Genomic DNA, 23389 nt, shown 5'->3' on the forward strand with positions numbered 1-23389 from the left:
AACTGTCCCCGTATGGGAGGGCGAGACGATGGGTGTTCAGTTGCTGCAGTCTCACTGCTACATGTCACTAAATCCTCCACACTGGACCTCAAAGCAGAGATCTAATGGACGCAGAGTTTTTGACAATCGATCACCTGATAATTTTTCGATTCCGTCTAAATTGCGTCATGAATCACACATATGATGTTCGCCAGATTTAAAACATACATTTCAAAGTCAGTAAAGTTGCAGTAAGACTGTAAAATTCATCATTATTAACATTAAACAGTCACCAAACCCTGTAACTTAAAGATTACAGAGCTTCTCCTGCGTATTAGCAGCTCACAGAACTGACAAAGTCTCCTTTCACATAACTGCAGCAGATTTATTATAATTTTCATCTTTTTTAGTACATTTAGTACCATAGCTGGCAGCTATGTTGGTGTTGGTGACGTGTGTTGAGCAAGATGATGTAGTTCACTTAGTTTTTAACACAAAACTAGATGGTATTTTACTGTATTTACGAAAAACTGTGAAACCTTCTTGACTTGTAAAATCTTTTAAACTGACAAACACCATACGTGTGAGTCGTAGCACCATTCAAGCGGGATAAAAACAATTATTTGTCCCTCTCTTCATTCACTACAATACAAAGTTTTTCTAAAATAATATTCCATTAAGCAACATTTGTCCAGCTATGACATCAAACCAGCAGGAAGCTCTTATTGGCTTAATTTAACGGTTTTTCTGTTTCTGAAAATAATCATTGTTTTTTCCGGAAATGGCAGAAGGAGAAAGATGACCAACTGTCTTATACAGTATTTATCAATCTCTATATAAAGATGCAATATGTAGTTTTGGAGAAAGATCTTCATTATCTTTTATGCCTACACAAACTAAATAAACAAATTCTCTCTCGTTTTCATTACTGAATAAAATGAATAAACACACTGACCTTTAAAAGGGCAATTTTATACTGTTTTACTTTGTTTATATGTGGCGGACCCTGCCACCTTTCTAGCTTCAAACAGAGTTCTGGGACCTTATTTTCCTCAGAGAACAGCTTGTTTATTCAGTTATGGGAAAAGTAAATATTTCTGAGTTTGTGTTATCACCTCATTAATGTCGTTTGTAGTTTACATTTCTTCTCCAAAACCACACAAAGCCCCTTTAATCATCTCTTTGTGTAGAAGTTGTTACCGATGCCTTCTTTTACACTTCAGCAGAACATTTTTAAAGTATTAAAAGTAATCAGTGGTAATAAAAAGATAAACAATGAAAGAAAGTGAGCAGAAAGATGGCAGCCTGCTGATCTGACTTTTTTCTGGTTGGTGGAGAACATGAGACTTCGTGAGAAACAGACGTCTTTTGTCGGACGACGAAAAAACAAACACAAAAAGACACATTACAAATATTAAAGGATCCCTTTATCATGTCAGGATGTGCTGTAAACCTGGCAGAATAAAACATAAAGGAGATATAATCCAAAGCATCTAAAGTGCAAAGGTTAAAACTCTTAAAATCGATTTACACCAGACTGGCACAGCGCATTTAAAACACAGCATAGATTAACAAAAATACACTTGAACAAAGTTTGACCAAGTCCGTGGACACTTCCTGCAGGCAGTGATCCCGAGTCTGAGTCAGTGTGTGTTAGTGTGTGTTGAGTCCGTTCCCTCATGTTCTGTCTCAGACCTGATGGCAGCTGGTGTTGCTGACTGTGTTGTACCTCTGTAATAGATGGCTACAATGTAAATGAGACAAATTAAAGAAAGGACTTGACTGCGGAACTGTTACCCTAAAGTTTAAAACTGTTAAAAATCCAGATGAGACGCTGGGAGGTCAGTCTGATGGAGTCTGATGCAGAGAGGTCCGGTTTGTAAAATGGGGCAGTCTGATGATACAGTGATAAAGCATTAACAACACAGACATGATGGTCATGTCTCTGTCGGAGAGTTGAGACAGGTAGGTAGGCTGTGTGCGAGGGGGGAGGGGCAGAAGGGTGCAGTTGATTGGCTGCTGTGTGTCCTCTTTGCTTCCGCCCTTCTTCTAGAACAGCTGGATCATGGACTCCCGAGACTTGCCCACTCCGATCCACTTGACTGAGGAAACAGAAGCAGAGGTAAGTTTAATCAATATGTTAAAACAAACTCAGGCAAGTGGGTAATAAGATAAGATCATTGGAGAATAACTTTAGGAAGGAACACGTTTTGTCTGCGTCTAAAAGCTGACAAGACAACGTTTGTTTTTTGTTTTTGTTTCTAGCAACACGTCTCGGCATGATCAGCTTTTTATTTCCTTTTTCATGGTGTACGTGTTTGGAGAAAAACAACTTCCAATGTTTCCTTTGGAAATGTTAAATAGCAGTCATGGGGATTTTTGATATGTGTTCCACTTCCATCCTGCTCGGTCTTAGTTTTGGATGTAGTTCTATAAGTGAGCGCTAATATTAATATTTAATCAAAGAGTTTTGTCTATGCTCTTGGCAGAAGTATAAAGTCAGGTTACACATGTGCTTCAGGGCTGTCAAACCTTTGCTTGAACATGGGAAAAAATTAAAATATTCAACTTGTAATAACATCTTTATATTCAAATGTAACATCTAGTAGGGCAACAGATTGGTTGAAGTAGTTTGCCTTGTGGTCCAGCAGAGGGCGCTCTTAAACTTCACTACCAGCCTGACCTTATCAATTACCTATCAGGAAATTAAGTTAACAGATAGAAATAAATGAGACACAAGCAAAGCTGTGCTTATCAGTTAATCATGACACTGAAGCATCTCAGTAGCAGTTTGTGTGTGTTTTGGATTCAAACCTGTAAATGGCAATGGCTGTGTGTGTCTGTCTGTGTCTGTGTGCGTGTGCGTGTGTGTGTGTGTGTGTGTGTGTGTGTGTGTGTGTGCGGTCATACCAGGCACTCCCACATGCTCCTCAACAAAGCGGACATATTTCTGGGCGTTCTCGGGCAGCTCATCAAAGCTTCTTGCAGCCGAGGTGTCGCTGTTCCAGCCCGGCAGCGTCTCATACTGGACCTCCACGCGATGCAACACCTCCTGATTGGCTGGCACAGAATCAATGACAGGATGGTTTGAGGTCGGACAGGAGGGGCGTAATATCACACCACTAGTGTTACAGGGTACCGAAATTAAACAGCTATGACAACAGATCGAAGACTCAACTCCTCTGAGACTGATCGCACTGCTGTAACACTCTAACCCTCTCCTAACTACGTGTATCTTCAGGGAAAAATGGGGAACAGGAAAGAAGAGAAACGTTTTTTCTTTTAGAGCTCGATTGATTTTAAAGCTTACACAAGAAGCACTCATTCACACACTGGCTCACCTGGAAAGTGAGGTATAGTTTGGTTGTCGACTTTGTACGCTACACCCACTTTGATCTCTGCCAACACATCAAGTATGTCCAGTTTGGTGAGAGCTAAACTGGAAGGACAAAAGGGAACAGGGAGGTTATTAAAGGGTGCGCTCTCAGACAGCACAGCTTCTCAATGGAACAGCTTATAACTAATACTCATCTTTCTCTGAGAAAAAAGACTTTTTATGAATACAACAAACAAAAACGTCACAAAATAATGGAAGACAACACCAAACACTATCGTTACATTTTGTGACACATTAAACACTTTCAATGCTAATTCAGGTAAAGAAGCTGCTCTGATAAACACACATGAAACTACAGAAATCAACACAAACACAAAGTGCACTCACGCGGTGAAGCCGTTAATCATGTGTGCATATTTGATGAGCACCAGATCCAGCCAACCACATCGTCTTTTCCTGCCTGTGGTCACGCCCACCTCCTTACCCCGAGTCTGAAGCAGCTGTCCGATGTCCTGAGGACAATGAGATGAGCACAGACAGTTCATGAGTCTCAGGTCTTTGCTGCTCACTGTCTTGTGAAGGTTTATTTGTACAAGTTTATAATTCGACATGACAAATGTACCAGCCTCAGAAACTAAAAATATTTATAGTCATTAAAGATCATGCTCTGCATTCAGGTTTCAGTTTTAGTCCTGAGCAGGTGTCACTGACAGCTTTATTGACCATAACAAATTAAGTTTACTACAGCTCGTTATTGGTGGCAGTGCAGCAGAACCTCCTCTGGGTGGTGCTGTTTGAAAACAAACCTTCCTATAATCACCTTCTGCTATAGATCGTTTAGCACATTACACCTAGCTCTGATGTTTTTATGTCCTGTGTTTAAGTTATTGTGTGTGTTCTCTTACGTTGCTCTGCTCTGAGGGGAAAGCTCCAATGCCGACTCTGGTGGTGTACGCCTTGACGACCCCGTAAACCTCCCCAACATTTTGAGGTGGCATGCCGAGACCTGTGCAGACCCCCCCAACCGTGCAGTTGGACGATGTCACAAACGGGTACGTCCCTGCAATGACAGGAGGAGTAAACACTTGAATGATACACATGATATGATATCAGGTCTGTGTGTTCAGATTTCTCTGAGTTAAAACTCAGAGTCCAATGTTTGATGTAAATAGGGGCCGAGCTGCAAGTTTAGCTTGACACCAACTGGTGTCTAGAAGATTGAGCTGCCTGTGAGAAGGAATCTCGCCCGTCTGAAATTTCTTTAACACAAAACAGAACACTCAGCAACGTAAAGCAACTTAACTGGTTGGTCTTCTGTTTCACCCCTGAGGTGACAACCACTTACCTCAGCTTTTTCGAAGATATTCAAAAAATGTTGTGCTTCAAAGATTATCTTAGAACTACTGTGATAAAAGCAAACAAGGACTGAGTTTCCACGCCTCGACCCTGGAGGCTGCACATCCAAATCATCCCAGACTGTTTTGTAACCAAAGAACAGGCTCGATGGCTTCAGCAGTCAGAGTGTCCTGTTAGTGTCCTTAAGCTGACGTCATACATGCTCCCAAATTCCAAGTAAGTCTTGATAAGAGTTACGTGAACACAAAGTATTAGTGTAAAATGAGACTGAGAACAGATTAAATCAAGGCTTGATGCTACTGTGACATTTGCCACTAATCAAGAAGAGACACAGCAAGTCAGAAAGAGAGGTTTGGCTGCAGCACACTGTGCCCTCATACCACCAGAGTTATTACGTTTAGCGTGGTGTTTTGACTGCGATTTAATCCACTCACTGCCGTCACTTCCCTCAATGACACGTCTGCTCTATCGCAGTGACATACAGTACAACAACATCCTGAAGATTAGTGTGTGTCATTATCTGACAGCCAAAACACGACCGTCATGCCTTCAAACAACCTTTGAGAGTATTTCTGGATTTAATGATTACTCTGTAATTGTGATCAGACTGCCTTAGTGCTCATGCACAGTCAGGTGCCATTAAGTGGTTCTACTGTGAGTGTGCACGTCAACTGGATGCTGGAGTGCATCAGTAGCAGTTAGTAAACTCACCGTCATCTCTACTCCGAGCTCCAAGCAGGCTTTTGTAAAGAGCATCAAAAAGCTTAAGTATTTCAGGGCAACATCACAAAGTCACTGTAAATGCACTCAACAGCGCTTGGCAACGAGAAAGACATTTCTTCTCTGAGCAAAGGTTAGCACGAAGACAAAAAAAATACAAAACCATAAAGTTTAAAAACCAGGCGTCCTTAAATGCCCTGCACATACAAGCTCTCACATCATACGCAGCGATATACTGACCGAAGTCAATGTCCAGTAGAGCTGCATTTGCTCCTTCCACCAAAATCTTCTTAGGAGGACCATGAAGAGCCTCGTACATGTAGTGCACCCCGTCTCTCACCATGGGCTTGATCCGCTCCACGTAGTCCTAAAAATCAACAAAAAAATTGCTGCAAACAGGAGAAAATAATGTTTCAAGAAATATTTTTCTGCTTAGCTTGTACTACCTTTAATTTGTCCAGTTCTCCCTCTATGTCAATCACCAGAGTCGGGTACATACCCTTGTACTGCTGGGCCAATACTTTATACCTGTAACAGCCAACATTGATCAGTTTTGATTAGTTTTTTTCTCTCACTCCCAAGCGGGCTGCTGCCATTTTACTTCATGGTTCAATTAGATTGGAAACAAAGGAAGTTCACAAACATATCCCCAGGAACTAGACTGTGGAACAAAATGGCCCTATAAAAGGCACCCGTTTGTGTCTCCACCACATCTGAAGACCTTTGATGATTTTGCAGACTAGACCAGTAATGGAAAAGGCTATTTTTTGAATGCAATAAGTGGTGTGACCAGTCAGAAGTTGCACTCTGATTCCTGAGCCATCAGAAAGGTTGACATCTTAGGCATTTTATGGACGGGGAGCAGGGACTATAATACAGGAACTCCATTAAAAGGGACATTCTTGTATTTCTAAACCTCGGTTTTTGTGGGTAAATGATTAATACTTAGAGTTTATAATAGTCGATCACCTCAGCCGGCAGCCGTGACAAGTCTGCAATGGCTGCCATGTAATCCTTTGAGGCAACTTCGACTATCACAGCTACATCCACTAAAAGAATGGCTATTGATATTATTCTTAATGTCTGGCAACATTACGCACATCACTCCTATGGAGACTGACAATTTTGTTGAACAATAAAATCCCTCTTGTTGCCAGAAACACGAGGTGCATTCATAGAGAAGTTTGGCTTTGAAAACTTGCAAGAGGAGGAGTTGTTAAAGGAAGACGACAGTGGACACGTGAGACTGAGTTGAAAAGAGGAGTTTGGAGTTTACTCAGAGGAACTAACAGCAAGAACTCTTTTCCAAAGTCACTGCTAGCAGATTTTGATCATCTTAGATGAGGCAACAGCTGCAACAACTCACCTTGGAGATATCTCCTTGAATGAAAGGTGTGGTATTGGTTACAAAAAGGATCTTACCCTTTATACAAACATGTCCATCTCTGTAGGAATTGTTTCTGTAATGTTGTCCGGCACTTAAAATAACAACCTTGGAAGTCAGTGGCAAAAACAGGCACTATTTGGTGGACGTTAATTTGATAGAATTGCCAAAGTCAGAGTTTCCTCAAAGGATTACACTGCAGCGACTGCGACTGTGTCACGGCTGGGAAACAAAGAATTACATTTCTCACATCTTTAATTAATACCTAATCTTAACTCAACACACATTGGTCTTTTGAGAGCCATCTTGCATGCTTGGCAAATAACGTTAAATACAGATTTAATCAAAACAAACCCAGACAGAGATAATCCTGAGATGTTGGCACAGACCTTTCAGAGAACTGAGTGAAGTCAGCCAACAGGTCGCATATCCTGAGACCGCTACGTGCCGCCTTGGCTGAGTAGACTGGACCAATACCCTTCTTTGTTGTCCCGAGGCTGGACGGGGCCAAGAGAGGAGGGAGGGGGTAAGAAAAATAAAGGTAGCATTAGCATGTGATCTCAGTCTACAACATGTCATTTACGGTGTCAAAGATCATTGTGTCATGCATCTAATCGCTGACAAAGTCTTTAACACCTCTGTACCCAGTAGATGAAACATGCATTAAAGAAACTATTTGACTAGTCCAATACTGATACTTCATTTAACACCAACAACAACAAAAATATTCAACGCTGTCATTGGGCCAGTTTCGGCATCCCCACAGACAGTGATAACAGTTGAAACTCAGTAGACATTTCACTGACACAATACGCTCCCTTTAAAACATGACAGAGTATGAGAGAACTCAAATAACATGTTATGCCAGTTTACAAATAACACACTCAACACATACCTCTTAACTGAGTCTATTTAAAAGGAAGGCTGTCCACAGCAAACTTGCTACACATGCAAACTTGCTGTACATGCAAACTACAGAACGGAAATAGCCAAAGATCCTCTGGGGTTCCTCAGTTTTATCATCAGCCGCAGCCGATGTAAAACATGCAGTATCCGATCACAATACGTGCTCAGATTCTTTGGATAAGTGAAGGTTCAGTACTGTAAAAAATACTCCATTAGGCTCCTGCACTCAAAATTATACATGATCAGATTAGATTATATACAGTCAGGTATTTTAGTTGATTGGCTCCCAATCTAGGGATCAGTCCCCTCCAAAAGATCACAGATAAACCTCAGATCACAAGAAAAATAAATCCAAGTTCTGCCATTTACATTTGTTGTGATTTTTTAAAATATTTCTCTTAGCAAAGAAGAAGCTGCCTTTTCTGCATGTGGTTTTCTACTGTATATCAAGTTTATCATGTGATTTTATGTAAAATTCTACATTTAAAGAGAAACTAGTAACTATGGCTGAAAGATAAACGGATATAAAGTGCAATATTTCCCTCTAAAATGGAAAGGAGCAGAGGGATATAGTCGCATGCAATGAAAACACAAGTCCTTAAGTGAATGTACTTTTTGCTACTTAAAAAAGTCCGAAAAGATTCCCTGCCTAATGTAAAAATAAAATTAAAAAACAAAAAGAGAAGGTGGCTTCATGCACACGTGTTACACAAGTGTAACTGAACGTGTATGTTTTACAAGCAGATGTGAAGCTGATCTCAGTGCTGTCATCTGTAATCAATCACGTCTTTTGAAGCAACAATGAACAGACAGACTGAAGTATGTCCTGACGTTAATACATTCGTAACAAAGGAAATACAACACCTGTTTAAACTTGCGTAGATGTTTCTATAGCTACTCTAAGAATGGGCGTTGTGAACGATCTGAGCGACGCATCAATGAACGTTGGTTTTAATTGTTGTTTCACTGTGACCAAAAACTTCCACAAGAATGTGTTACATCCTTTGGCACTGTTGCAGAAAAACAGGACACAAAGTTTCTCCTTGATCTTTTTTAGCTTTGATAAAAAAATAAAAGTTAGGCAAAAAATCTGCATGTCAGGCAAGACTGGAAAATCTGGAAATCCACCAGCCTGTCATACAATCTGCGGAGAGCTTAGAATGACTTTGCCATTAAGGCCCCCTGGTGTACATGCATTCTCTCTCACACACTCAGAAGCTGGCTGGGTGTTTGGGGCTTCGGTTGCTGAGCTGGTAAAGATAACCCAGCTTTGAACAGGCCTACACAGGGTCTGCCTTGAGCTTAATATTCTGGACTCTTCACAGTATCAGCTTAACATTCCTCACATGAGTAAGCATGGTTCACTGCCTAGGATAATAATGGACTGGGGCTAAATTGTTTTTAAAAAAACTAAAAAATAAACCAGTTTATTCAGTCTCTTAGTGATGAAGCACTGCTACACTCTCTGTCTGTCTGCCCTTTGCCCTCTCTTGAGGACGCCTCCAGGCAGAGCAGTGTTGAGACTATAAGCATGTGTGTGAGCGTGGACAGACATTTCTGCACATATGGAAAGTGAAGATGAATCTACCAGTGTGTGCAATTTGATAAAGAAGGAAATGTTGGTTTCTTTCTTGTGAGAGGTGAGAACTTAACTCAGATAAACACCTTTCAACTTGACACGCTTAAAATTGTGTAATTTGGCACCACTGCAGTATTTTACTAACCTATTTTAAACCAACATTAACTGTGGGCAGCAAGAACAAGTTGTGGACAAAGGATTGACATATCATCACTTTTTAAGTTTATCCAACAAAGCGGTTACTGGTGACCTGGTGAATTATTAAGTATTTCTGACAGCAGACATCGAGAGGCGCGTGTCAGATTTTATGAACTTGGTAGGTAGCCTGAACTAGACTTTCTAAATAAAAGGGGAATTTACATTTATCTTACTGCTTGTGTTAAATGATGACAATGTAGCCATGTGCAGTAATATAGAAAACTGAGTATTTCAAACTTGATTTGATCATAATTAAATCAAATCGAATGGTGAGGCCAGTGAAGACTCACACCTCTACAAGCCATGCAGGAAATCAGTCACAGAACGGCATAGAGCATCAGGTCAATTTTCAAAATAAAACATCCTGTGTAGACTTAGGATCTTCAGCACAGCAAAGTAAAAAAAACAACAACAATAAACACAATTAAAACAGACAGAAAAGAAACCACATTTAACTTCATAGTCAAATCCAACAAAAATTTAGAAATAAACACAATCTGAGTAAGTCAACAACATCAGACAGGCAGGACGCTTCGCTCCTTAACACTCATTGTTGGTCATGAAGCCACATGGAGGACAGAACAAACCATGTTGCACACACATCATAGACACTTGCCCAGAATCAGGGCTAGGGTTGGCTCGATGAGCAATGCCATCGTCCATCGCCAATGGCTGACAGCCATCGACTTCTAATCCCTGGCCATCATAACATTAGGATTTAAAAGGCTCCCCACCAGAGAGCACAATTAAGTGGCGTGTCCCCTCAGAGTTGCAATAGGGCAAGAGTTGTTGTTGTTGTTTGTGATTTGTGGGGAGAGGGAATGAAAAGTATTTTGCTGGTTAGTGCACCAATACAAAGTCGCTATGTCCCATTTATTATTTTCTTATTAAACCAGCTCAGTTCTGCAAACCAAAGATACTCAGTTAAATTTGTTGCAGCAGTGTTTTGACAACAGCTGTGTGAGACAGTTAGAGATTCATGTCAGAGCAGCGGTGGGAAACAGCAGCAGCTACAGTCGTGAGCTAATAGGCAACTGTGGCCTGAAGACAAAACTGAGGGGACAAGCTGCCTCAAACTGGCAAACAACGATATCATCGTCCATAACAATGTTTCATTGTAGACATCGTCATATACCAATTTGGCAGACATCATCGTCAGAGCTGAGGAATGCAGGAAGTTATGCAATTGTCTTTTTTATCAATGAGCTGCTTCAGTGTTTGTAGTTATGTTTACAATCACAGAGTGAAATTCCAGAGAAAAAAGGTGTACGCACTTACCTCAATGTTTTACTAGGTGTTGGCAGTGACTCATAAAATCAAAGGTGGGTGTGTGTGTGTGTGTGTGTGTGTGTGTGTGTGTGCACGTGTGTGTGCGAGTGAGTAAGTGTGCAGCAGCCATTATTTGAAGCAACAGGTTTCTTACTTCTTGCCTGCTTGCTCTTGTCTCTGCTGTTCCTGAACGCCATCAACCGCTTGGTGGAAGTCAAACACTGCGGAGGAGGGAGAGAGGGGACACACACTCTCACACACCTCAGAGAAAGCGGGTGCACACATCCACACCTACACACACTTTTTTTTCCCATGCATACATTCACACATAAATAAAAACAGTCCAGGGGTGGACCTGGGAGGACTCACCGATATGTGCTCTGTCAGAGATGATCAACCTTTTCTCCCAGTCTTTCAGACCTACACACGCACAAACACACAATGAGTCTCCAAACATTGAAGCAAAGTCTTGTCAACACCCTTTATGAACCGTGTGTGTGTTTAAAACAACTCACCTTTTCCTTTGCGTTCGTTCTTTTCTGCCTCTTCAAACAGCCCTGGAAGGTGGATCACTACACCATTGCCTGAGGAAAACATTTAATTAGTTGATGTTTAAGTTTACAATCCAGGATAAATTGGAACCATATAGATTTTTGATGGTTTTGTGAAAAGATAAAAACACACAATATCATGATGATGTAACCCCAACAGGCTGCTACGTCCCACAACTACATGAGCCAAATGACACTGAAATACACTGACTGACAAAATATTTTGTGAGCACTGTTTTAGAATAAAATTTTGGGAAAGACTTACATGGCTACATACTAGGGCTGTCCCTAAAAAGTTGACTAAACTGTTGATGAGAAGAGTCTTAGTTTAACAAAAAACTAAAACATTTGGGAGCAGCATCTTGCCCGGACGGTTGCAACACAGATTTTTTCTGTTGCAACACAGAAGTCACTAATTGCTGCTAACCGTAACTACCCAGAGAGACTTATGGTGTTTACACTGTTAGAACAGCAGTCTTGGACTGCGGGGTGAAAAGGCTTTTCAGGATAACGCTGGCAGGGAGCGGCGCCGGAATCAGTACTAGAACCAGAGCCAGGCAACTAGGCAACAAAACTGTACGAAACCATAATAAATAGAAGCCAATAGAAGCCAGTTCATTTGTCTGTAACATTACACACAAGTATTTGTTTTTGCGAGGTTGGAGAGTTTTTATTCCTGTGTTTTGAACAATGACACTCCTGTGATGTTGTAATGTTTTTCAGTTAAAACACATTTCCAAAAACTCAGTCTCCTTGCTGGTTACTTGACACACACAGAAACATTAACTCTCGTTGCTATTAGCATTGTCTTTAACAGCTCTGGGTTAGTCTAACACTAAAGATTACAAGTCGATTAGTGACGGCAGCCCTACATATATACAAATTAAGGAACTTTTGTGAGACCTTTTGTGTTTTGCTGGATTTTTGAAACATTACTCTTATGTTTGGGCAAAGATTTTTGTCGCAAGCTGATGATGGGCCTCTGGTCTTATATACTTTTATCTATAATCTGACATGCCTCAAATAGATATCATCTAAGTCGGACCAAGATTTTACTAGACCCATCTTGTACAGTATTAGGTGCAATAAACTCACATGATGGTTGCTCAACAATAATCTCCTTTAGACATTTAATTCTAACGTCTTACTTCTTGTCCATGTGTGACAATGTGAAAACAGCAGAGGCGCGTACTTGCAGCCTCACTGTGATGTTCAAGACCGTATATTTGTCAGAGTCGGTACTCAAAGTACTCAAACAGCTCGCACTAATTATCTTTTTAATTGGGTTGCATTAACTGGAAGAGGCAAGGTAATTACTTTGACCAATTTAATTGCAATAGATGTGGGTATAAACCAACAAACACCATTTCAGTGGCGCTGTAAGCATAAATGTGCGAGATGCAGATATAAACCATTTGCAGCTCGAGAACTGAGAAGAGCTGAAGACAGATCTGCTCCCACTGCTGGAGGCCATGAATGAACTTAAACACGCAGGGAGGAGAATGATGGTAAAATAAACAGAAACATGTCTCTACTCTGGGACAGTGGAATGATTATAATGTGTGTACAAATGATCAGGGTTGTTTTGTGGCTCAGTCTCAGAAAATATGTACTCCTAAGTAAGAAGTTTCTGCAAGAGAATCTGGATTTTCTTAAAAAAAAAGGGCGAGCAGACACAGTAAAAATGGTCTAGAGTTTTAAGGATGATAGCAGTAAAATCTTAGATTAACTTTCTATTTGTTATGTTTAGTTTAATTCTATTTTACATCTGGAAAACACTGGTCAGATTTGGGGAAAGTTATCAATTGCTTTATGTACAAGATGAGAGTCTGCAGCAACGCATCCAATTGTTGTTGGGGTAGAGTGGTAGACCAGCTGACAGAGCAGTAAAACCAAGCTGCTATCATGGCTACAAATACCAAATAGACAAAAACAGCATCACCAAGAAAGCAATGCCAAGGCTTTATATTCCCAGTTGGGTCTCTTATCACAGTGAAATAATCCTTTTGAAGCTTTTAATGGACAGCAGTGACAAGAGAATGCCAACCATGAGTGACAGTCCGGCCTGTTGCCTTTTGAAAGATGATCACAACACGTTCCACAGGCCAACAAAACCCAAATTCTGATGTCAGACTCAGAGAGGGAGATTCAGACCATGTCTACAGGGGAACATAAAAATAATCACCTCCATTTTTACAGCTTTTGCTTCCTGTTAAGTTTAATGTGCAGAGCATGAATTAACTGAGAGAGTAGGTGCCTTCACATTAGTACACAGTTATCGACGCACCATTGGGGACTTTGGAATAAAAGCCCCCACTAAATTGAACATATTGTTACGAAAATGCTTTCATAGAGTATACTGCTGGGGTTATTGGCTGTCTTATGACAAGAACAGCTCAGAAAAACACACTAGGAAGTGGTTGATGTTGCTCCTTTAAGTAAAAAAAAAGAAAAGGTAGCTTTAATTTTTGCAAAATGTGTCTGATTTATCTTGTTTTAATATTCAAAATAAACATAAAACCTAGGAGATGAATATAAATATGGGTGGCACAAGCGCAAAATTTACTGCAACACCATCACCCAAGTAAATGTCACACTTGACACATCATGCTGCAAGTATTTCTGAGTGTTTGAGCCTGCAGAATAGCCTTAATGTGTCATACATCAAAAAGGAAATGTGATTAGATATTGACAGATCATACAGCCATACATGTTAAAGTGCAGATCTGCGGAGGGCTGAAAGCCAGAAAGAAAGAGCAAGACGCCATTAGCTAATGAAGTTAATGCAGATGAGTGGATGTGATGCAGCCTGCAGTCTGGCTCCGAGTCAAGCTGATCACACTCACTGGAGCAGTTGTCAAAATGGAGGCCGTTAAGCCGGCGATGACGAGCGCAGGGCTAAAAGGAATCTCGATCAATTCATCAAGAAAATAGCAAGGGGAGACGGCCTTGGAACGAGAGCCTGTGTGCAACCGTGTGTGAGCGAAGTGTGTGTGCGTCTGCGTGCATTACGCACCGATGAAGGCGGTGACCTTGGGGTTGATGATGCCGCTGGGGAGGAGGTGAAAGTCGTACTCCACCGAGTCGACCACCACTGTGTGTCCTGCGTTGTTGCCGCCCTGCAGAGAGGAGACAGAGACCGATGAGGAGAGGCAAACGGAAGCACAGACAGGCATGAGACTAATGGACTGTGCAACTTTGTTTGGCTGAGCTGGAAGGCAGGACGAATAGTTTGGCAAGTAGCAACAAGCATCATACATAAACCAATGGCCACTGTTCTGTGTTGTTGCTGAGAGACTCCTGCACTCAGATCTTAAGTAAAGGTCTCACTCCAGTTTAAACCAAAGGCAAGGTAAAATGGATTACTGGTACTATGAATTAAACATTATGTAATGATGTTCTACACCCAAAACTACGTCCTGTCAAATCATGTTGCTCCCACATCAAAAAAACATCTAGCTGGAGGTGGAATTTTGTTTAGCAACCCTCTAACAAGCTCGCCTGTCTGTTTTGACACGGAAGAAGTGCAATGATAAAACAACGGCCAACGGATTCCCTAAACTGTCTGAACTGAACAAAGGTGTTACAAACTGTCAGATTCAGCCACTTCCCCTCACGTGGAGGAGCGTTTTTTTTTTCTACATTAGCATAATTCATGCGCACACTGGCATTGACAAGCCTGGCGGTTCTGCTCTGTTCATTCACAAAAATGTTACCAAAGAGTAAAAGGAAGAATTTCAGTCTATGGTCGGCAAAAAGATCGGCAAATATATTAATGTAGTGTTGTGAGAGTACCTGAAACTATTAGCAAGTATTAATAGTACAGCTGCGAACCACACGTCAACAGAACAGAGCTGTGACAGAAGTAAAGAGAGAAAAGATCGAAAGGGGTTAAATGCTAAAACACATCGAGATATGTGACGACATGATATGTGACGCTGCACTGCTGGTGCAATACAGGACTGCATACACTTGAAAGCCATGATTGTGGAAAGAATATAATACAACTCCAAAAGCAGGGTCCAGTGAGTCCCCGTAGAGACAGAACATCACAACGATAACGACAACAACCACCCGAGTGTTTCATTCACGTGCAAGATGAAATTCTACGTATAAGAGGATTGTTTTAATTCTCTGTTAATCCCTCCTACGTGGCCAAAATTCTTTTAGCTGGGGTTTTTATTACAGAAGTTAATTTGATTCCAACTAAAGTCTCATTAAAAACAGAGAAGAAACTGGAATGGAACTCAGTAGAGTGCACACCTCCGCCAACACCCAACAGTCTAATAGAGGAATTTAGTCCAATTTAACAGAGCCTAAACACAGATGTCTGAATCCCCACTATCTCATATGTTCATTGATGGTAGTTGCAGTTTCTATCTCTATTTATTAACATTTAGTTACCCTCTATGAAAACATATCTAAAACAGCTAGATCCAAATTTTATTAGAATCTGCATCCAATTGTACACGCTCAGAAAAAACATCCTCCATCAGTCCCTTTCTCTATATCAGCATTAAAAGTTAATTAAATCCATTCTGAACCAAAAATCCATCATCCATCTAAGTTTTTTGTGAAAATCTGTTCTGTAGTTTTTGTGTAATCCCGCTGACAGAAGAGAATGAAGAGACACAGATGAAAACATATCTTCCTTGGCGGATGTAATGACAGACTGAAAACATGCTAATGCGACCAGACTAACAGGTTCTAACTGTTATAGCTTCACTATTTAAGGAAATACCATCTCGTTTGGATTCTCTTGCGATAATAACTTGTTTAGTTACATAAGCCTGTCTGACCAGTCTTTCTGCTTTCAAATACATAGAGAGAATCAACTCAGACAGGAATGTTCAGCTCTACCTCCTGTTCTACATTGTTTTCTAGTTTCTTCTAGTCCCAGCAGAAGATGCACTTGCAGCTATGAAATCAGACAGGGACAACCACCGTACCATGACCATTTTTTTTGTTTACATTGTGTATTTAAATGTTAACAATTATAATATGTAAGTTAATACATGTTCTTCCAGTCTTTTAGGGTGATTTAGGAAGCAGCACAATCCTGTTACAAGCTACAACTGTGCGCTTAAATATAACGACTGGCTGACATTAACTTAATAGCTCACCTAACACTTGGCAGAACCCTACATGATATGACCCGTCAAGATCACTTTTGAAATGATTGAAGACATTTAACGACAGAACAATAAAACTGAAATGGTTTTTGCCATGTAGAGTCACCCACACGAAACAATCATGATTCAGTGGCTAATGTTCACTTAAAATAAGACTCCAGGCAGCAGCAGACAGACACAAGCACACATTTGGAGAAATGAAAATGCTAACACTTCTCTTGTCTGTGTCTAAGCCAGCCAATGGACTGTTTGATTTTGAACCACTCTGATTGGTTGATGTTTTTAAGGCAAGGACTAACACTGTGTGTTAATCTAGACGCCTCATACAGGCCTGCAAATGATTTAGCACAGCTGACAATGGAGATAAAGACACTAGAGTGGAGCCCAGAAGGGGAACAGCGAGTCCTAGGACCAGGACGTCACAATCTGACCCGTGTTACGTTTCAGTCTGACGGGTTGTACTGTGCAGCTCATTGACGCACAGATGACGGGGAAAAAAATACAGGATGATATCAGCAGTGAAAAAAAGGCAGAGCACAGAAAAACGAGGTGAGAAAAAGAGGAGCAAATGAATGAAGAATTTGAAGTATTTTTATTTTTTGCTGCAAGGGTGACAAGGCAGCTGCAGATCTGCTCGTGCCTCTGCAGCTTGCGTCACTGCTCAGTACCTGAGGTGCCAATTCAACTTAGTTCGTCCTGTGACCAGGATGTGTTCCCAGCACTGTAGCCTGTGGATATAAATCAAGCCCAGCATGTGCTCTGACCACGCGGGGTTATTCCTGGCCACAGCAGTACCCTGTAGGTGGTGAGGGGGAACAGATGGAAAATGAGGCAGATGCCTCTGCTTTTTAAATACATTTACGATCCGTCCCATCCCCCTCCGAATGTAAGAAGTTCTTACATAAAGGAGCAGAACTGAAGAAAAATGTTTTAATGTTACACCAAACTGTGTGCAGACTGCAACATATTGAACATTTGTGCAAACCAAAATGATAAAATAAGACTTTGTACTTTTAGTACGAGGGCTGCAACTGGTGATTATCATTTCATAATTAATGCCAATTACCCCCTCAATTAATCTATAAAGCGTAGGGAATCACAGACAAAGGTCATGTCTCCAAATGTCAGATCTGAAAGATTCCATTTACAACCATGTAACTGAGAAGCTGGAACCAGAAAATGTTAGTATGATCAATATCATGCATCAAAGTTGTGTTGTGTTTGACATCGTGTCTCTCAGCAGCAAGGTGCTATGGTGAGCACAGAAACCACCTCCTGAATAGATTTGAGGTCTTAAGGTCAAGCGCATGTGCCACACCTTCCCTTTTTCAGTATTGTTGCATGAAACTCAAGGAACGAGTTATTTTCCAGTGAAGGTGTGCAGTTATTTCTGTTTGGCTGGCTTCACTTTTGTACATGACATAACATGTTTGACACACAATAGTCTGTTAGCCAAACCAACATCTCTAAAGCGAACACATCGGGTGCAACAAACGGCAAAAAGTGTCTCCTAACCAAATAATAATAACAGTAATAACCAAGTAACGCCATAGTGTAAACATGATTGGGCTCCTCAGAGCGTTACTCCCCCAAACAGGAAATATCATCTATTTAACTTGAAAAGTTTCAGATATGTATAATTAACCAAAAGTGAATAATTAGCCTGAATTGCAGTTAAAAATATTTGGTGTTTTTGAGGCATCATCTTGATAATCAAAATTTGGAACTCAAAGGTTTTAGGGCATTACATTCAGCAATGTTCATCAGTAAACCTCATTACCTTTTACCGACATAATTCAGTATTAACAAAGTTCAACAACTTGTCGTTATTCTCCAGCTTGATTAACTTTCTTGATTAATCAATTGATTGTTTTGACTCTCTCTATGTCAAGAGAATAATTTTAAAATATATCAAATGCAAGAATCCTGCCTTAAAATGTCTAAAAACAACTACACGTTATCTGCATTACATTACCAAATGTTTTCAATAATGACAAAACCAGTCAACAAGTTTACTCAAGGTAAGGTGCGTTTCATTTGGTCACCAAGTGAGGCTAAACTCATGTGAGAGAAGGTTTAAAACATCCTGAGTCGCGTCAGACATATTTTTATCAGCAACAGTGGTTAACTTATACTGTGTTTACAAAGTGTCTATTACCAAACACAGACAGTTTACTTTACTGTACATTAACCATAAGCTAGCCAGCACCTGCTCAACTAGGGTGTGCGCCTCTGTGGTTGACTTCAGGTCAAACCTCACTGAACTCAGAACTCGCAAGAGACTTTTGTTCTCTCTCTTTGTTCCCTCTCTACTTTCTGTAATGTCGTTCATATACACCCAACAATGGAGGTGACCTACACAGAAAGCTGCTGCAGTCAGGTTGATCAACAGGAGTGAAGATTCAACCAATGTTTACTCCAAAAAGATTTCAAGTAATCTCTAAACTCTCATCCCACGGGTAAACAGCTTCGGCTACTGTGTGTTTAAATGCCTTTTATACTTTCCCAGAGCCGACATAATTTCTAAGCCACTTGTTTTGGCGAACGAGCACTGACACACACAGTTATTGCTTTGTAATATCATTTAATCAGCTGGTCGACGTTCATGTGTGGCTAGAAATTATCAACTGGAACAAAACACACTGACTTCTATTCTGCTTTTTTCCATTGTGAAATCAGACTAGTGCTCGCTCTAAATCCTCTCCCTCATTATTAATTATTAGCTGTGACTTTGATTGCAGCCACAGCTTGTGCTAACTCTGTTGGTATTATTCAACCACTACTGCCCAATACAACTTTGAATCCATAATGGAGCCTTTAAGGAGGCTAATGAGCAAATATCTCCACTGTTTAAGTGGTGAAACATGGATAATGACAAGGATATATGATATTACACAATAATACCATCAGTCTCATGAGATGTCTACACACCCTTCTTTCCCTTCTCGTGACCAACTATGACTTCTACTATCTTAAAGGTCTGTAAGGGACACCGAGCACGACTGCTGGTGAAGCTCATTTTAAAAAAAGATCAACGCAACACGCACGCGCTCACACACACACACACACACACACACACCCTAATGTATGGAGGGGACGCTGTGCAGGACCACGGCCAGAAATTGGTCTATTTTTACATGTCTCCTGGCAGGACAGCAGGACCAAGGAAGCTCAGAGGCTCGGGAGTAGAATCCTTGTTATGTCAACTTGTTATCAACACGGACAAATAACAGTCCTCTGAATCCCACAGAGTTAACACGTGTAGTCAAAAGATTAGCAACGTTGTCTCTATTATTAAGAGGCTATTTTCATAAGCGATTTTATCAGTTATGAGCTGTCAAAAGGAAGCCAAAGTGACGCCTTTAAATTGCTTGTTTTGTATGACCAACACTACAAAACTGAAAGATATTCAACACAGAGTCTGATTTACAGCTTTATCATTTTGACTTGATCACCCGCTTTGCTTTAGCTCAGAGCAGTTTAATTCCACAATCGAAAGAGTCTTTCACTCTATAGCAAGTGTCTACTAAACTACAGTGAAGCTGTGGAGGTTTGAGGTCTTTTAAGCTAAATTAGGAAGTACAAATTGTTGAGCGAGCACACAGCCAAACTGAGATGCTCTCATGTGTTTTGTTGCCCAGACAATCCCTACCGACAAAAACATGAGGTTATTATTATTTTAAGTCCAAACACGTTGACTCAACGCTGTATACAGCCACAAACAGTGCTCCAGAGACCAGTAGACCAAATATGACCAGTCCACTAGCAGCTGGCCGGACTTCAGCTTTCTTGGAGTGGATGTGGTTTAAGTATGTGGCTCTTGGCCATCATAGCTTCGTCCTTCCTCTGCTGATTTAACACACTTATCTCTCACCTATTCCTATTCCAAGGAGACCAGACATGGGAAACCTGGAAATACACAGTGGACAGAAAGTACAGACATCCCCGACCGTGTCACAAGTCCCTTCAAGGCTTTTTCAGGGTATCCAATCCAATCCGTTTTGCATGAGTAAACCAGGCTGCATGCAAATTCAGCTCAAAGTGCCAGGAGTTGCACCACTGAACCAACATGCTAAAAGTGATACTGAAGGTAAATATATATTCGCCATTAGATGGTAAACCAGTCTCTTTAGACACACTGATTGTGCCATATGTCCATATCACCTATAGAAGATCATTCATAATCTATTTAAGACAAAGCACACACTTGACACACCCCTCAAATCCTGACTTTACATTGGCTTTGTCAAGGAAGCTATATGTCACATCGTTATCCCCACATGTTATGCATGTATGTACGTTGGCGCCTCGCTTTGCGCCATGTACACCCCCTCCCAACCTGTCTGAAATGATAAGGCTGTGTATGTATGGGCCCCTCAAACCTAGACAGAGTGTGTGTGGCGCATGTATAGATAAGTTTAAGTGCAGCCTGCAAGATGAGGACATTAGTTTGTTTAAACGGAAAGAAAAGATTCTTATACACGTACAGGTAATTAGCTGAACTTACAGTAATGCTGCAACTCTAGTTTTCAATATTTCTCATAGCCCAAGGGACATTTTTGAATAAGAGAAATTAGAGCCCAACCAATGTATATATCGGCCGATATTGACTTATTGCAGATACATACTGAGATTATATATATATATATATATATATATATATATATATATATATATATATATATATATATATATATATATATATATATATATCAGTATCAGAATATATGTTCTCAGATATGTGCCGATATAAACCCTTTTTTGTTTGTTTTCTCACAATACAGAAAAAGATGTTTGGGGTCATATGTAATGATTACATTCTTGGTTAAATCGTATTGTTGCAAAAAAAAAAAGAAAGAAAAGCATTTTGTGTCTATTTAAGAATATCGACCGATATCAGAATTTTTTTTTATGCCCCAACATCGATGTCGGCATCAGCCCCAAAAATCTCAGTCCAACCAACAGTCCAAAACCAGGACACTTAAATTACCATCACATTTTAGAAGCTGGAACCAGCACAAGTTCGACAATTTTAGCTTGAAAAATTCCCTAAATAATTGACAGAAACAATTCACCAGTTGTTGCCAGTATATGACACCAAATGTCAGGGTTCCTACACCTTTTATAAAGCCAGATTCAAGGTACATAATAAGTTTTATGTGAGTAGTATAGCAACATTTAATGATGATACAGTAAAATAATATTGCACTTGTTATATAATGAGCTGTTATACAGAATGAATCCAACTTGCTGCTGGAAGTCATCCTGCAGCCGACGTTAACTGTCGAGCTAACGCTGGCTGAGAGCGCAGCCGTCCTGAGAGATGCGCCTGATCACTTCAGTTAGCCAAACGCACCTCCGGCTACATGTCATGTGCACACGACAGGAGTCAATTCATCACAGCATAAAAAGGTGTCGGGGGAGCTAAGAGGCTAGCAGGAATTCAAGGTGACATTAGCAAAACACTGAGAACATCACACTGACAAGAGATGTTGGTTAGCTAGCACGCTGTCACTCGCTCGCTGGCGCTGACACCTTAACTTGACTCGTTCTGGCTCGCGAGCAGCCGTTAGCTACCTGCGAGTAACTAGCTTAACCGGGAGCGGACAAGTGAACGCAGCATGGGGGCTAACCAACCTGACATCTGCACACCATATCCGCGTCTTGTGCCAGGAGATCCACAACTTTTCCCTTCCCCTCGTCGCCCCACTGAGCCCCCAGGACCACGGTCACTCTGTTGCCGACGGGCGGTCTGGGTCTGCTGCTCCCGTTAGGGGCCGCGGCGGGTTCCTGACTCCCACTTTCCGACATTTCTGCTGTCTGTGTCGCTGCTGGCTGACTACACTTCTGCGCTCTGTCGTACCGCTCTGCCGCTGCTGCTGCACCAAAGATGATGTTGAGGACCGGAAGAGTCCTTCCACGGCAACATCCAGACGCCAGGATGCAACCCGCCTCGCACATGCGCACAAGTGTTTGAAGTCATCATTAACATACACACGTGTGAGGAGAAAAACTTGATTAAACTACACAGTTGAAGACTTACACCTCAAGTGAATGAACCTCACGCAGTTTTAAACAGGATGAAATAAATGACTGTCCTCCACCTGTTTGATATTGTAATTTATGGACCTAGTTGACAAAGGTTGGATCCGATAGCGGGGAGTCATCTTGATAGCTTCTATAATCTCAGATGACACTCCCACTATTTTGGAGGTGTGTTCAAGTTAAAGGACAGGTGACAGCAGCCTGACATACCCCAGTGCAGACAAACAAAGATATCAGCAGCAAAAAAATACTAAAACAATGACTAAAAGTCATGCGTAAAAATAAATTATTTACACTACTCAAAGTATTTGCTCTCAATTGAACTTAAGTATCAAAAGTACAAGTATAACTAAATAATGTATATATAAATAATAATACATTATTGAATTATAATTATTGATGCATTGATGTGTAAATCACTTTAATGTTACAGCTGGCTATTACACTCTAATAACATATAATAATTTATTTTTGGATTACATTTTGTATTATTAATAAATGTGCAAAGTAACTAGTAGCCTTAGTAGAGGTATTAAATACGTTTAGTGATGTAAAAGTAGAATATGCAGCTCTGAATTATTGAAATACTCTGGTAAAGTATAGCCTATTTAGACTCACTACTGAGTAAATGTATTTAGTTACTTAGTGACACCCAGTAACATTAATACACCTGTTTGATTATATCATGTTTATAATTTTCAGAGTTTGTGTCTTTTTTTTTCCACAAGTATAATCAATTTGCTCATATCAAATCTAGCTGTGATGACCCAAAGACTTGACAGAACTAAGATCAATACCATTTGGTGATCTGAATCAGCAGTCATAGCTATAGAAGAGTTGAGTACTTTTTATTCTTGTTTAAACTAATAACACACGTTCACCTTTCAGTGAAAATACACAACACATTTTAGATGTTTTAAGTGCAGATCACTT

General features: G+C 40.6%; 1 protein-coding gene across 1 annotated transcript; it reads right to left on the bottom strand.

Annotated features, from left to right (window-relative positions):
- Positions 1–1384: 1384 nt before the first annotated feature.
- Positions 1385–22387, bottom strand: adss2 (adenylosuccinate synthase 2). Its single transcript, XM_030442102.1, has 13 exons — positions 22049–22387; positions 14296–14398; positions 11244–11312; positions 11098–11148; positions 10883–10949; positions 7166–7273; positions 5839–5920; positions 5633–5759; positions 4222–4376; positions 3704–3828; positions 3321–3418; positions 2890–3039; positions 1385–2081 (listed from the first exon to the last, which is right to left on the bottom strand). Exons 1-13 carry the CDS (start codon positions 22370–22372, stop codon positions 2029–2031), a joined length of 1512 nt encoding a protein of 503 aa, XP_030297962.1. The 5' UTR covers positions 22373–22387; the 3' UTR covers positions 1385–2028.
- Positions 22388–23389: the final 1002 nt, after the last annotated feature.

This window comes from Sparus aurata, chromosome 15 (assembly GCF_900880675.1).
Source record: "Sparus aurata chromosome 15, fSpaAur1.1, whole genome shotgun sequence".
Lineage (NCBI taxonomy): Eukaryota > Metazoa > Chordata > Actinopteri > Spariformes > Sparidae > Sparus > Sparus aurata.

Bases quoted from the DNA above. Each gene is read 5' to 3' on its own strand.
- adss2 (XM_030442102.1), bottom strand. From the start codon at position 22,372: ATGTGCGAGGCGGGTTGCATCCTGGCGTCTGGATGTTGCCGTGGAAGG. The intron at 4,377-5,632 runs GTCAGTATATCG...CTGTCATTGCAG, and splicing joins TCTACTGGACATTGACTTCG to GGACGTACCCGTTTGTGACA. The intron at 2,082-2,889 runs GTATGACCGCAC...CTGTTTCCTCAG, and splicing joins GGAGCATGTGGGAGTGCCTG to TCAAGTGGATCGGAGTGGGC.